General features: G+C 35.1%; 1 protein-coding gene across 3 annotated transcripts in view; it reads right to left on the bottom strand.

Moving 5' to 3' along the window:
• Positions 1–12,823: 12,823 nt before the first annotated feature.
• Positions 12,824–14,508, bottom strand: part of LOC142337656 (uncharacterized) — a 138,840-nt gene continuing 137,155 nt past the window's right edge. For all 3 annotated transcript variants that reach the window (XM_075387062.1, XM_075387060.1, XM_075387059.1), the window contains one exon: positions 12,824–14,354. In XM_075387062.1, coding sequence (XP_075243177.1) covers positions 14,214–14,354 — 141 coding nt within the window. In that variant the 3' untranslated portion in view covers positions 12,824–14,213. The remainder of the gene's footprint in view (positions 14,355–14,508) is intronic.

Consider the following 14,508-nt stretch of genomic DNA (forward strand, 5'->3'; position numbering starts at 1 on the left):
AGAATAGGTTTAAAATTGAGATTTTTTTCGTACCAGCTCAGGCTGTAAGCCATGACCCTCGTTCAACAGCCAGAGGTATTACGTTACTTTACCGATGTGTTTGGTTTAGTATATTACCCCAAGTAATACCAATTTGTTGATCGACTTAATTGGCTTTGCTACCTTGCAAATTTAAGTACCGCTAAGACTTGGACAGATAACGAACTTCTACATGTTCACAGAGCGCAACTCATATAATACATTAATCTACATGTTTCAGGTGCGGTAAAATATGCGAAGTTGAGGAGCTATAACATGCAAAAAAGAAAAGAGAAAGAAAGCAAAAAGGGTACAAGAGAAAGAAAGAAAAAAAGTGAGAAAAGAAAGTGAGAAAACAAAGTGAGAAAAGAAAGTGAGAAAAGAAATTGAGAAAAAAAGAGAGAAAAGAAAGTGCGAACAGAAAGTGAGAAAACAAAGTGAGAAACGAAAGTGAGAAGAAAACGACGAAAAGAAAGTGAAGAGAATGAGGAAAAGAAAGTGAAGAAATGAAAGAGAAAAGAAAGTGAGAAAAGAAAGGAAAAAGTGAGAAGACAGAGTGAGAAAACAAAGCGAGAAAACACAGTGAGAGAACAAAGAGTGAGAGAAATGAAAATGAGAACAGAAAGTGAGAAAAGAAAGCGAGAAAAGAAAGTGAGAAACGAAAACGAAAAGAAAGTGAAAAAAGTGAGACGAAAATGAAAAGAAAGTGAAAAAAGAAAGTGAGAAAAGAACGTGAGAAAAGAAAGTGAGAAAAGAAAGTAAGAAAGGAAAGTGAGAAAAGAAAGTGAAAAAAAGGAAGCGAAAATGAGAAGACAACGTGAGAAAAGAAAGTGAGAACAGAAAGCGAGAAAAGAAAGTGAGAGAAGAAAGTGAGAAAAGAAAGCGAGAAAAGAAAGTGAGAAATGAAAGCGAAAAAAGAAAGTGAGAAAAGAAAGTGAGAAACTAATGTGAGAAAAGAAAGTGACAAAAAAGTGAAAGAGAGGAAGGAAAAGTGAGAAGACAAGATGAAAAAAGAAAGTGAGAAAATAAAGTGAAAAGAAAGTTGGAATAGAACGTGAGAAAAGAAAGCGAGAAAAGAAAGTGAGAAAAGAAAGCGAAAAAGGAAAGTGAGAAAAGAAAGTGCGAAACGAATGTGAGAAAAGAAAGTGACAAAAAGTGAAAAAAAGAGAGGAAGAAAAAGTGAGAAGACAAGGTGAGAAAAGAAAGTGAAAAGAAAGTGAGAAAAGAAAGCGAGAAAAGAAATTGAGAAAAGAAAGCGAGAAAAGAAAGTGAGAAACGAAAGTGAGAAAAGAAATTGAGAAAAGAAAGTGAAAAAACGACGAAAAAAGTGAATTAAAGAGAATGAGGAAAAAAGTGAAGAAATGAAAGAGAAAAGGAAGTGAGAAAAGTGAGAAAAGAAAGGAAAAAACTGAGAAGACAGATAGATAAAACAAAGCGAGAAAACAGTGAGAAAAAAAGTGAGAGAACAAAGTGAGAAATGAAAATGAGAAAAGAAAGTGAGAAAAAAGCGAGAAAGGAAAGTGAGAAACGAAAACGAAAGAAAGTGAAAAAAGTGAGAAAAGAAAATGAAAAGAAAGTGATAAAAGAAAGTGAGAAAAGAACGTGAGAAAAGAAAGTGAGAAAAGAAAGTGAGAAAGGAAAGTGAGAAAGGAAAGTGAGAAAAGAAAGTGAGAAAAGATAGTAAGAAAAGAAAGTGAAAAAAAGAAAGGAAGGGTAAGTGAGAAGACAAAGTGAGAAGAGAAAGTGAGAAGAGAAAGCGAGAAACGAAAATGAGAAAAGAAAGTTGGAAAAGAAAGTGAGAAAAGAACGTGAGAAAAGAAAGTGAGAAAAGAAAGTGAGAAAAGAAAGCGAGAAAAGAAAGCGAGAAAAGAAAGCGAGAAAAGAAAGTGAGAAAAGAAAGCAAAAAAAGAAAGTGAGAAAAGAAAGTGAGAAAAGAAAGTGAGAAACGAATGTGAGAAAACAAAGTGACAGAAAAGTGAAAAAAGAGAGGAAGAAAAAGTGAGAAGACAAAGTGAGAAAACAAAGAGAGAAAAGAAAGTGAGAAAACAAAATGAGAAAAGAAAGTGAGAAAACGACGAAAAGAGAATGAAGAAAAAAAGTGAAATGAAAGAGAAAAAGAAGTGAGAAAAGTGAGAAAAGAAAGGAAAAAACTGAGAAGACAGTGAGAAAACAAAGCGAGCAAACACAGTGAGAAAACAAAGTGAGAGAACAAAGTGAGAAATGAAAATCAGAAAAGAAAGTGAGAAAAAAAGGGAGAAAAGAAAGTGAGAAACGAAAACGAAAAGAAAGTGAAAAAAGTGAGGAAAAAAATGAAAAGAAAGTGAGAAAATTAAGTGAGAAAAGAACGTGAGAAAGGAAAGTGAGAAAAGAAAGTGAGAAAAGAAAGTGAGAAAAGAACGTGAGAAAGGAAAGTGAGAAAAGAAAGTGAGAAAAGAAAGTGAGAAAAGATAGTAAGAAAAGAAAAAGAAAAAAAGACAGGAAGGGAAAGTGAGAAGACAAAGTGAGAAGAGAAAGTGAGAACAGAAAGCGAGAAAAGAAAATGAGAAAAAAAGTGAGAAATGAAAGCGAAAAAAAGATAGTGAGAAAAAAAAATGAGAAACGAATATGAGAAATGAAAGTGAGAAAAAAGTGAAAGAGAGGAAGGGAAAGTGAGAAGACAAGGTGAGAAAAGAAAGTGAGAAAAGAAAATGAGAAAAGATAGTGAGAAGAGATAGTGAGAAAAGAAAGTGAAAAAAAAGGAAGGGAAAGTGAGAAGACAAAGTGGGAAAAGAAAGTGAGAAAAGAAAGTGAGAAAAGAAAGCGAGAAAAGAAAGCGAGAAAAGAAAGTGAGAAAAGAAAGTGAGAACAGAAAGTGAGAAAAGAAAGTGAGAACAGAAAGCGAGAAAAGAAATTGAGAAAAGAAAGTGAAAAAACGACGAAAAAAGTGAAGAAAAGAGAATGAGGAAAAAAGTGAAGAAATGAAAGAGAAAAGGAAGTGAGAAAAGTGAGAAAAGAAAGGAAAAAACTGAGAAGACAGAGTGAGAAAACAAAGCGAGAAAACAGTGAGAAAACAAAGTGAGAAAAAAAGTGAGAGAACAAAGTGAGAAATGAAAATGAGAAATGAAAGTGAGAAAAAAGCGAGAAAGGAAAGTGAGAAACGAAAACGAAAAGAAAGTGAAAAAAGTGAGAAAAGAAAATGAAAAGAAAGTGATAAAAGAAAGTGAGAAAAGAACGTGAGAAAAGAAAGTGAGAAAAGAAAGTGAGAAAGGAAAGTGAGAAAGGAAAGTGAGAAAAGAAAGTGAGAAAAGATAGTAAGAAAAGAAAGTGAAAAAAAGAAAGGAAGGGTAAGTGAGAAGACAAAGTGAGAAGAGAAAGTGAGAAGAGAAAGCGAGAAACGAAAATGAGAAAAGAAAGTTGGAAAAGAAAGTGAGAAAAGAACGTGAGAAAAGAAAGTGAGAAAAGAAAGTGAGAAAAGAAAGCGAGAAAAGAAAGCGAGAAAAGAAAGCGAGAAAAGAAAGTGAGAAAAGAAAGCAAAAAAAGAAAGTGAGAAAAGAAAGTGAGAAAAGAAAGTGAGAAACGAATGTGAGAAAACAAAGTGACAGAAAAGTGAAAAAAGAGAGGAAGAAAAAGTGAGAAGACGAAGTGAGAAAACAAAGAGAGAAAAGAAAGGGAGAAAACAAAATGAGAAAAGAAAGTGAGAAAACGACGAAAAGAGAATGAAGAAAAAAAGTGAAATGAAAGAGAAAAAGAAGTGAGAAAAGTGAGAAAAGAAAGGAAAAAACTGAGAAGACAGTGAGAAAACAAAGCGAGCAAACACAGTGAGAAAACAAAGTGAGAGAACAAAGTGAGAAATGAAAATCAGAAAAGAAAGTGAGAAAAAAAGGGAGAAAAGAAAGTGAGAAACGAAAACGAAAAGAAAGTGAAAAAAGTGAGGAAAAAAATGAAAAGAAAGTGAGAAAATTAAGTGAGAAAAGAACGTGAGAAAGGAAAGTGAGAAAAGAAAGTGAGAAAAGAAAGTGAGAAAAGAACGTGAGAAAGGAAAGTGAGAAAAGAAAGTGAGAAAAGAAAGTGAGAAAAGATAGTAAGAAAAGAAAAAGAAAAAAAGACAGGAAGGGAAAGTGAGAAGACAAAGTGAGAAGAGAAAGTGAGAACAGAAAGCGAGAAAAGAAAATGAGAAAAAAAAGTGAGAAATGAAAGCGAAAAAAAGATAGTGAGAAAAAAAAATGAGAAACGAATATGAGAAATGAAAGTGACAAAAAAGTGAAAGAGAGGAAGGAAAAGTGAGAAGACAAGGTGAGAAAAGAAAGTGAGAAAAGAAAATGAGAAAAGATAGTGAGAAGAGATAGTGAGAAAAGAAAGTGAAAAAAGGAAGGGAAAGTGAGAAGACAAAGTGGGAAAAGAAAGTGAGAAAAGAAAGTGAGAAAAGAAAGCGAGAAAAGAAAGTGAGAAAAGAAAGTGAGAACAGAAAGTGAGAAAAGAAAGTGAGAACAGAAAGCGAGAAAAGAAATTGAGAAAAGAAAGTGAAAAAACGACGAAAAAAGTGAAGAAAAGAAAATGAGGAAAAAAGTGAAGAAATGAAAGAGAAAAGGAAGTTAGAAAAGTGAGAAAAGAAAGGAACAAACTGAGAAGACAGAGTGAGAAAACAAAGCGAGAAAACAGTGAGAAAACAAAGTGAGAAAAAAAGTGAGAGAACAAAGTGAGAAATGAAAATGAGAAAAGAAAGTGAGAAAAAAGCGAGAAAGGAAAGTGAGAAACGAAAACGAAAAGAAAGTGAAAAAAGTGAAAAGAAAATGAAAAGAAAGTGATAAAAGAAAGTGAGAAAAGAACGTGAGAAAAGAAAGTGAGAAAAGAACGTGAGAAAAGAAAGTGAGAAAAGAAAGTGAGAAAGGAAAGTGAGAAAGGAAAGTGAGAAAAGAAAGTGAGAAAAGATAGTAAGAAAAGAAAGTGAAGAAAAGAAAGGAAGGGTAAGTGAGAAGACAAAGTGAGAAGAGAAAGTGAGAAGAGAAAGCGAGAAACGAAAATGAGAAAAGAAAGTTGGAAAAGAAAGTGAGAAAAGAACGTGAGAAAAGAAAGTGAGGAAAGAAAGTGAGAAAAGAAAGCGAGAAAAGAAAGCGAGAAAAGAAAGTGAGAAAAGAAAGCACAAAAAGAAAGTGAGAAAAGAAAGTGAGAAAAGAAAGTGAGAAACGAATGTGAGAAAACAAAGTGACAGAAAAGTGAAAAAAGAGAGGAAGAAAAAGTGAGAAGACAAAGTGAGAAAACAAAGAGAGAAAAGAAAGTGAGAAAACAAAATGAGAAAAGAAAGTGAGAAAACGACGAAAAGAGAATGAGGAAAAAAAGTGAAATGAAAGAGAAAAAGAAGTGAGAAAAGTGAGAAAAGAAAGGAAAAAACTGAGAAGACAGTGAGAAAACAAAGCGAGCAAACACAGTGAGAAAACAAAGTGAGAGAACAAAGTGAGAAATGAAAATCAGAAAAGAAAGTGAGAAAAAAAGGAGAAAAGAAAGTGAGAAACGAAAACGAAAAGAAAGTGAAAAAAGTGAGAAAAGAAAATGAAAAAAAAGTGAGAAAATTAAGTGAGAAAAGAACGTGAGAAAGGAAAGTGAGAAAAGAAAGTGAGAAAAGAAAGTGAGAAAAGAACGTGAGAAAGGAAAGTGAGAAAAGAAAGTGAGAAAAGAAAGTGAGAAAAGATAGTAAGAAAAGAAAAAGAAAAAAGACAGGAAGGGAAAGTGAGAAGACAAAGTGAGAAGAGAAAGTGAGAACAGAAAGCGAGAAAAGAAAATGAGAAAAAAAAAGTGACAAAAGAAAGCGAGAAAAGGAAGTGAGAAATGAAAGCGAAAAAAAGATAGTGAGAAAACAAAGTGAGAAAAAAAGTGAGAGAACAAAGTGAGAAATGAAAATGAGAAAAGAAAGTGAGAAAAAAGCGAGAACGGAAAGTGAGAAACGAAAACGAAAAGAAAGTGAAAAAAGTGAAAAGAAAATGAAAAGAAAGTGATAAAAGAAAGTGAGAAAAGAACCTGAGAAAAGAAAGTGAGAAAAGAAAGTGAGAAAGGAAAGTGAGAAAGGAAAGTGAGAAAAGAAAGTGAGAAAAGATAGTAAGAAAAGAAAGTGAAAAAAAGAAAGGAAGGGTAAGTGAGAAGACAAAGTGAGAAGAGAAAGTGAGAAGAGAAAGCGAGAAACGAAAACGAAAAGAAAGTGAAAAAAGTGAGAAAAGAAAATGAAAAAAAAGTGAGAAAATTAAGTGAGAAAAGAACGTGAGAAAGGAAAGTGAGAAAAGAAAGTTGGAAAAGAAAGTGAGAAAAGAACGTGAGAAAAGAAAGTGAGGAAAGAAAGTGAGAAAAGAAAGCGAGAAAAAGAAAGCGAGAAAAGAAAGTGAGAAAAGAAAGCACAAAAAGAAAGTGAGAAAAGAAAGTGAGAAAAGAAAGTGAGAAACGAATGTGAGAAAACAAAGTGACAGAAAAGTGAAAAAAGAGAGGAAGAAAAAGTGAGAAGACAAAGTGAGAAAACAAAGAGAGAAAAGAAAGTGAGAAAACAAAATGAGAAAAGAAAGTGAGAAAACGACGAAAAGAGAATGAGGAAAAAAAGTGAAATGAAAGAGAAAAAGAAGTGAGAAAAGTGAGAAAAGAAAGGAAAAAACTGAGAAGACAGTGAGAAAACAAAGCGAGCAAACACAGTGAGAAAACAAAGTGAGAGAACAAAGTGAGAAATGAAAATCAGAAAAGAAAGTGAGAAAAAAAGGGAGAAAAGAAAGTGAGAAACGAAAACGAAAAGAAAGTGAAAAAAGTGAGAAAAGAAAATGAAAAAAAGTGAGAAAATTAAGTGAGAAAAGAACGTGAGAAAGGAAAGTGAGAAAAGAAAGTGAGAAAAGAAAGTGAGAAAAGAACGTGAGAAAGGAAAGTGAGAAAAGAAAGTGAGAAAAGAAAGTGAGAAAAGATAGTAAGAAAAGAAAAAGAAAAAAAGACAGGAAGGGAAAGTGAGAAGACAAAGTGAGAAGAGAAAGTGAGAACAGAAAGCGAGAAAAAAAAATGAGAAAAAAAAGTGACAAAAGAAAGCGAGAAAAGGAAGTGAGAAATGAAAGCGAAAAAAAGATAGTGAGAAAAAAAAATGAGAAACGAATATGAGAAATGAAAGTGACAAAAAAGTGAAAGAGAGGAAGGAAAAGTGAGAAGACAAGGTGAGAAAAGAAAGTGAGAAAAGAAAATGAGAAAAGATAGTGAGAAGAGATAGTGAGAAAAGAAAGTGAAAAAAAGGAAGGGAAAGTGAGAAGACAAAGTGAGAAAAGAAAGTGAGAAAAGAAAGTGAGAAAAGAAAGCGAGAAAAGAAAGTGAGAAAAGAAAGTGAGAACAGAAAGCGAGAAAAGAAAATGAGAAAAGAAAGTGAGAAAAGAAAGTGAGAAGAAAGCGAGAAAAGAAAGTGAGAAAAGAAAGCGAAAAAAGAAAGTGAGAAACGAATGTGAGAAAAGAAAGTGACAAAAAAGTGAAAAAAGAGGAAGGAAAAGTGAGAAGACAAGGTGAGAAAAAAAGTGAGAAAAGAAAGTGAGAAAAGAAAGTGAAAAGAAAGTGAGAAAAGAAAGCGAGAAAAAAATTGAGAAAAGAAAGTGACAAAAGAAAATGAGAAAAGAAAGTGAGAAAAGAAATTGAGAAAAGAAACTGAACAGAGAAAGGAAGGAAAAGTGAGAAGACAAAGTGAGAAAAGTAAGTGAGAAAAGAAAGTGAAAAAGAAAGTGAGAAAAGAAAGCAAGAAAAGAAAGTGAGAAAAGAAAGTGAGAAGAGAAAGTGAGAAAAGAAATTGAGAAAAGAAAGTGAAAAAAGAAAAGGAAGGAAAAGTGAGAAGACAAAGTGAGAAAAGAAAGTGAAAAAAGAAAGTAAGAAATAAAAGCGAGAAAAAGTGAGAAAAGAAAGTGAAAAAAAGGAAGTGAGAAAAAAAGTGAGGGTAACCGACACGGATTCGAACCCTCGCCCCTCAGAATAGCAGTCCTCCATCTTACCAACTGCACGATAACAACTACAAACCACCGTTTCTCACAATTGCTTATATCGTATCAATAACATATTTCAGATTGAGAGCATTTGAGATCACACAAAAATCAAAAAGTAAAGCGTGAAAAACTTAGTTGAAATCTAAGTGTTCTAGAATAGCGCAGAATCTGTAAAGCTAAAACTTTGCAGAAAAACACACGTTTACAATAAGAACTTCAAACTTAGTTCGAGAGCATTCAAGAAACAGGTAGTACCCAGGACAGTAAATCCTCCCTCTGGGCAAGCATACTTTTAAGCCCACTTAGCCTCGTGGTAACTGCACCTGACTAACAGTCTTTTGTCCCGGGTTCGAGCCTCACCCATCTACTTTGAGCCTTTTAGGTCATTGACCTCTCTCGATATGTTCGCTTGAACATGCTGCTCAATGCGGCTCTTAAACATGCGCTTCGAGAGGCCCCTTAAACATGCAAAAATTTTGTCCCACTTTAGAGCTCACGCGTTTAATATATAGGATAGACGTTTAACCACTTGGATAGACCCTCTCGTACTGTATAATCTAGTAATGGAATACGCGCCTGGTTCCAAAATGGGCTTAGTTGACTATTTTGCCGCCCAAACGCCCTGCATCTAAACATCCTAATCAAAAAGCCGAATATAGTTCAGTTATGAGAAAATAACAGTAGCAACAATCTCCAATTCAACTTTTCGGAAAGACAAATTGCAATAGAAAATAGAAACTGCAATCTCACCTCGTCAAAATTTCGCAAACCCATCTACATGATACCTCAACTGACCCTCAAATAAATTCAGTGTCATTCATGCCGCAGGTTAATAACGTGTTCCTTTTAAAATATCACCGGTCAGTTGCAACCGCAAAGGCAATTCACGTCTACGCTCGCAAATAAATTAAGCAATGTGATGATTTGTCAAGTATGAACGCTCATCGCGAAATACTATTCCAAGTGCTGCCTTTCGCTGCCAACAAATAAATAATTTGCTGTTTGCCCAAATAAACTCTACAAATCAGTCGCTTCAAGTTGTAAGCTTTTCCGCCGAAGCATTAAATTCAAATATAAATACCAAGTGCGGTAGTCGGACGTGTAAAAACTATTTTATCTGACCAACTAAAAGGGAGTACTTAATTCAATCTCAACCAATGTAGATGCATAATTCCCATTACACGTTGATGCCGCCAAATAAGTGGTGAGCAGTAATCTCACCCAAGTAGAGGGGAGAAGTTGCAAAGTGGTTTGTGGTGAGCAGTAATTTCACCCAAGTAGAGGGGAGAAGTTGCAAAGTGGTTTGTGGTGAGCAGTAATCTCACCCAAGTAGAGGGGAGAAGTTGCAAAGTGGTTTGTTCACGAGATGGAACAGTTATTGAACAATATATGTCTGACCAAAAGGCCCTACTAAGCTAAACCTATTCATGACCAGAAACCAAATAATGAATTAAGGAACAGAATTAAAAAGCTCTATGGATTTTTAAAAAATTGTTTGTACGCAGGTATTTCAACTCCATTGGTAAATGTATACAAAACACCAAATTAAAAAATACCATCGTTTTCAATGGTTTGGGCGCATTAGAACTCAAGAATTCCAAAATATTAAAACACACCAATTGTTGGTTTTTCGCTACGAATTTTGTGTTATTTCTAAACGTTTCACTAGAAAAAAAAACCGCTGTCAAAAGTGTGGCCAAATAAATAATAATGTGACATTTGACTTAAAAAAAGGACAGTGAAAACAATATAGTATAAATTTTACTTTTTTCGGAAACTTTTGATTTTATATAACTGCAGAATAAAAAGACAATGAGACATTAGCCAATCAGTGCTGTTGCATTGTAGTGGTTATCGCTATGCAAGATATGTTCATCGATAAGGCTGCCGAAGCCAAGCACAAGAATCTTAACTAACTAAAACTGCGGTGGTTATTCAACTCCGTGGACAACTTTGGACTTGCAACATTAACATATAATCTTGGATTATCTTAGATCCAACCTATCGTTAGAAGCTCAGGTAGGGTCTCTATCAACGTAAAACATGAGCAGTTCCAGTTTGGCTGAATTCCAATACTCACTGCTGGACCAAACACATTCTAAAGTTTCAGCTTAACCCCAATTTAACTGGTTGCTACATTCGATGTTTCATTGAGCAGTTATCGACTGAACAGTCACTTGTGGCTTCAAATGTACACGCAGTGTGTGACAACTGCATATCAGTTTGAGTCTCTGAAGCAAATTTAGTTCATCGTGCCTTCTTTCTGGCCTCATGAACTTAAATGTTTATCTTGTTTTGGAGGCCTCACGTTCAGCGTATGGAGCGTAACCATGACGATATAGAACAAAATGTATGATATTAATGCCTGTGTTTAGATATAGGCGTGCAAAATTTCAATAAATTTGAACTTTTCCTGTGTTATGTCTTATGAGACAACCTATAACAGAAAGTTTTATTAATCTGTACTGGCTCAACAGGAGGCAGTTTCTGTACTGGCTCAGTTTCTGTACTAGCTAACTTTCTGTACTGGCTGTTTCTGGTTACATGACAATTTACCCAATTCCATTTTACCCAATGCCATTTTACCCAATGCCGTTTTACCCAACCTTCCATTTTACCCAATGCCATTTTACCCAATGCCAACTTACCCAATCCCAAAGTAGCTAATTTTGAGAATTACCCAATATCTTTAATGTGATTGTAATTAATGCTCTTTTCAAGTTCAAAGCAAAGCGCGTAAGGCTAATTACACCGCATAAATAAAACGGCTCTGCCATAGTTTAAAGCAAATGACGTCAAGCATGCATTAACAAAAGCGAAACAGATTAAATTGCACCAAAAAGTTCAATGTCCTAAAAGGCGGCTTTTAGGTCAAATTCTCTTTTAGGTCAAAAACACTTTTTTGTCAGAGCGGCTTTTAGGTCATTTGTGTTTTCAAATGCGTGCAAGGCAATATTTAAAACAAAATTAACAACACGTGTCACGCACAGATGGTTTAGTGGCTTGTTCACTCAGTCTGAGTCTGGCCAGCATACGCGGTAGTTCAATTCCCGTCAAAGAAAAAATTTTCTCGGAAAGCGCGAAATTTAAAGCAAAAAGGCAAACTGGGAAAAAAGTTGGGAAAATAGGAAAAAATAGCGAAAATCAGGGAAGCAAATTGGGCTAGTCAACAGAGAAGAAGGATGGTCAACTGCTCGGTTCTGGCTGTTTTCTTCATTTTGCCCACAATCTTTTTCGCTTCAACGTGCCCAGGAATAATTTCATGGTTGTGTTCATTTTTCGTGGATAACAGTTGCTCGTTGGCGGTAATGGCAGTCATTTTGCATTAGTGTGAGTTCCACTTTGAACATTTCCAATGCGTTGTCGTTTTTCTTTCTAACTTCTTGTGGAAATCATTGCCGTCAATGATCAAAGTCAATCTATCTCGCTGGGACGTACCCCAAGTAATTGAACTCATTCTATGCGTGTATTTTTGTCAAAATTTTGTTCAGAATGATGCCTCAAAAAGGTTTACTTAATACATTTTAGTTTGTGGTTTTTGCGTCCTGTTTAAATTAAGTACAAACTATTACCGTATCTCTTGTTAATTGTTGACTGGTACCTAAAGGATAGCATGATTATGTTTAAAATAAGTGCACTTGGTTACTTAATACCGTGTTAATTTTTGGCGGGTACCTAATTGTTCAGATTAAACAAATTATTGGATACTTATTGTAATTTGGCTTTGGGTAATATGGCATTGGGTAAAATGGCAGGTTGGGTAAATTGACATTGGGTAAATTGGCATTGGGTAAAATGGTATTGGGTAAATTGTCCTGACACCGCTGTTTCTGTACAGGCAGTTTCTGTATTGGCTCAACAGAAGTTTCGTTCCCGCAAACATTTTTTTGTTGAAACGGCATAAACGCGACTAAAATCTCAAGGGAACATTGCTAGAGCATTTTCTTTTTCTTGGCGGAACTCCACCTGCTTTCGGTGGCGGAACCTACAGATGTGGAGCTGCCTTTATATGTCTGTATCCCAAGAATATTTGCATGGAGAAACCTTAATTCTTAATTTAAGTCATATGATCAGTGCGCATTGGATGATATAAATTGTTGTGACTGCATGCAATTGCGTTCTGCAAGCAGCCACTGTATTTACTCTCGTTCTAATATCACTAATACTAATATATAAACCTGTTTTGCTTATCATTTAGCAAAACTGACAAAATTCCGCACCTCCAAAAGCTTTAAGAAAAAGAACAGGCAAATTCGCGGACAAGTGAATCTGGATCACTAATGGCTCGCTCGCTCACTCACAGCTCGACAGGATGCACTTTTTCGCGCAGGCTTTTTATAGGTTATCATTGCTGACCGTTACACGCATGATAACTTGAGGAAAATGTCAACTCGAATTTGAAATGAAATTGAAATTTCTCACCCAACATACTGAACCTTTGCTCAGCTATCCTCTATACTGAGAGCCAACAATGCGATAAAAGGTTTCCTCAGGGGTTTAGATCCGACGCTTCAATTAGCAAGCTCCTCAACTAGACATTCTTGGAGGCCGTACACAGACAACAAAAGCTTCAAGAATGTGCTAAGGCATAAAAAAGGAGGATCACATGGTTATAATGAGAATTACGCCAGAATAAAACAATTTTCGTGCCTGCACAATCAGCCAATAAAATAATTGCAAGCGATTGCTTCAATTATGTCAGTGCAGATTCATTGTGAAAGTTTTCGTCAACCATTTGCTAAAAAGTGGTTTATTTTTGGCAATTAGTTTTTACTGGGTGAAACTATAGGGATCTAACTTACCTTTGATAGTTCGTAAAAATATTAAATTTCGATTTGGCTAGGGTGAAAAAGGAGAATAAATGAATTAAATTCAATATAATTGATGATTGCTGGTGGTTGAGGCCATAATCGGCTACCAGCTGAAAGAGCTGAACATATTCACAACAATGCTGTTACACTATTTATTGTAGTCAACATGATGATGGGTTTTGGTTTAACATACTTATTACTCTACGATGAAAGGAGCACCGAAAGTGGTTTAGCCAAACAGAGGACCAGGAATGATTTCTGTAATGGAAAGAAAGCAGACAGAGACACAAAATTCTAATTAATTTACACGTTTATCATTCTTTAATCAAACAACTGTCTATGGGAATCATTGTTTTTATCGTAGAATATTTCTAACGATGCATTTCTGATTTAAAGGCGAAACTGTTCCCCCAACAATGCATGCGCTTCATTTCAATTTATTTTAAGAAGCTGAAGCTTATATAATGATGAGTTTTTAAAATTAATGAGAGCCAGCACAGCACTAAATACTTTAAATTTTACAGAGCAAAAAGTATAGTTAGACAAACATAGATGAAAATTTTACATTTTGAAAAAGTTCACGCCCTTAAACCTTGGAGCATTTTTCAATCGTTGGCATAAAAAGGGAAGGAAACAGTTTCATAAATCTGAGAACATGCCTCGAGATAAAACCTTCTAGCATCAGTAAACTTGGAATGAAGGTCGAGCGATATACACGTTTAAAGGTGGAAATAGATGCTGGAACAAAAGAACGTATAAGCACAGCAGAAATAGATATGGCGAATATTGTAACAGAGAGAGTACACAAAGAACCACATTTCGTCTTTTAAAATGGACCTTATCATTATTCACACCAGCGTGGCCGTTCTTAAAAAAACATTAAATCGAGAACCAAAAATAATGAGCCACACACAAAAAAATCAGCAGAAAAAGATAGACATTCAAGTTTATCATGGTCGTTTCTCTATCGTTGCCCAGGTGTAAAAGTAACGATTATAAAGATTTCTGGAAACCTTGCCGAGGCCAACATTGATAGCAGCTCATTACATGTATTGGGTTCCTTGTTACTACACAGCAATCATGAGCTTTTTTATTTCGTGGATTATTCAATTTATACAATTTCATGAAACAAAAAAGCGACATCGAGGAAAAATGTTTGAAATGCTTGTTGCCATTTCAGGGCTTAATATGATCTATTCACCTTCATCGATGTCCCTGAGTTTATGCTTCAAGCATAGTAAACAAAGTTTCACGGACCTGTTTCCTCCGACACTCATCAGTTTGATCACATAGGCTTAGAACAGTAGCAATTCTAATCACAGGTTGGGAAGGGGAGAAGGAAACGGCTCAATTTTCACTAATAAAAATGTTTCGTGTACAGAAATATGTCTCCAAATCTGACTATGTTTTTAATTGACTGACGTATCATAATCTACTTTGACTTGACAAGGGCATCCACCTTCGCCTCTAACCTCCGTCTGGACTCCTGCTCCTGTTCCAGTTGTCCTTCTAGTTCCTTGATTCTCCGCTCCAGTCTGGTGACTGTGTCTTTGACCGTCCTCAGCTCCGCTTCCTAAGCACAAAGAGACAGACCATTAGATTTCATTTCCCATAAGAGCGATACTTCGAGTTCAAGCGCGGACAACTCCAATTCATCACAAACTTGTTCAACATCATCATTGTGAAATGTTGGTTTTAAGTCAAGAAAACTCCCAGAATTGACAATC

Source organism: Convolutriloba macropyga, chromosome 4, assembly GCF_964194025.1.
Source record: "Convolutriloba macropyga chromosome 4, txConMacr16.3, whole genome shotgun sequence".
NCBI classification, from domain to species: Eukaryota; Metazoa; Xenacoelomorpha; order Acoela; family Convolutidae; genus Convolutriloba; species Convolutriloba macropyga.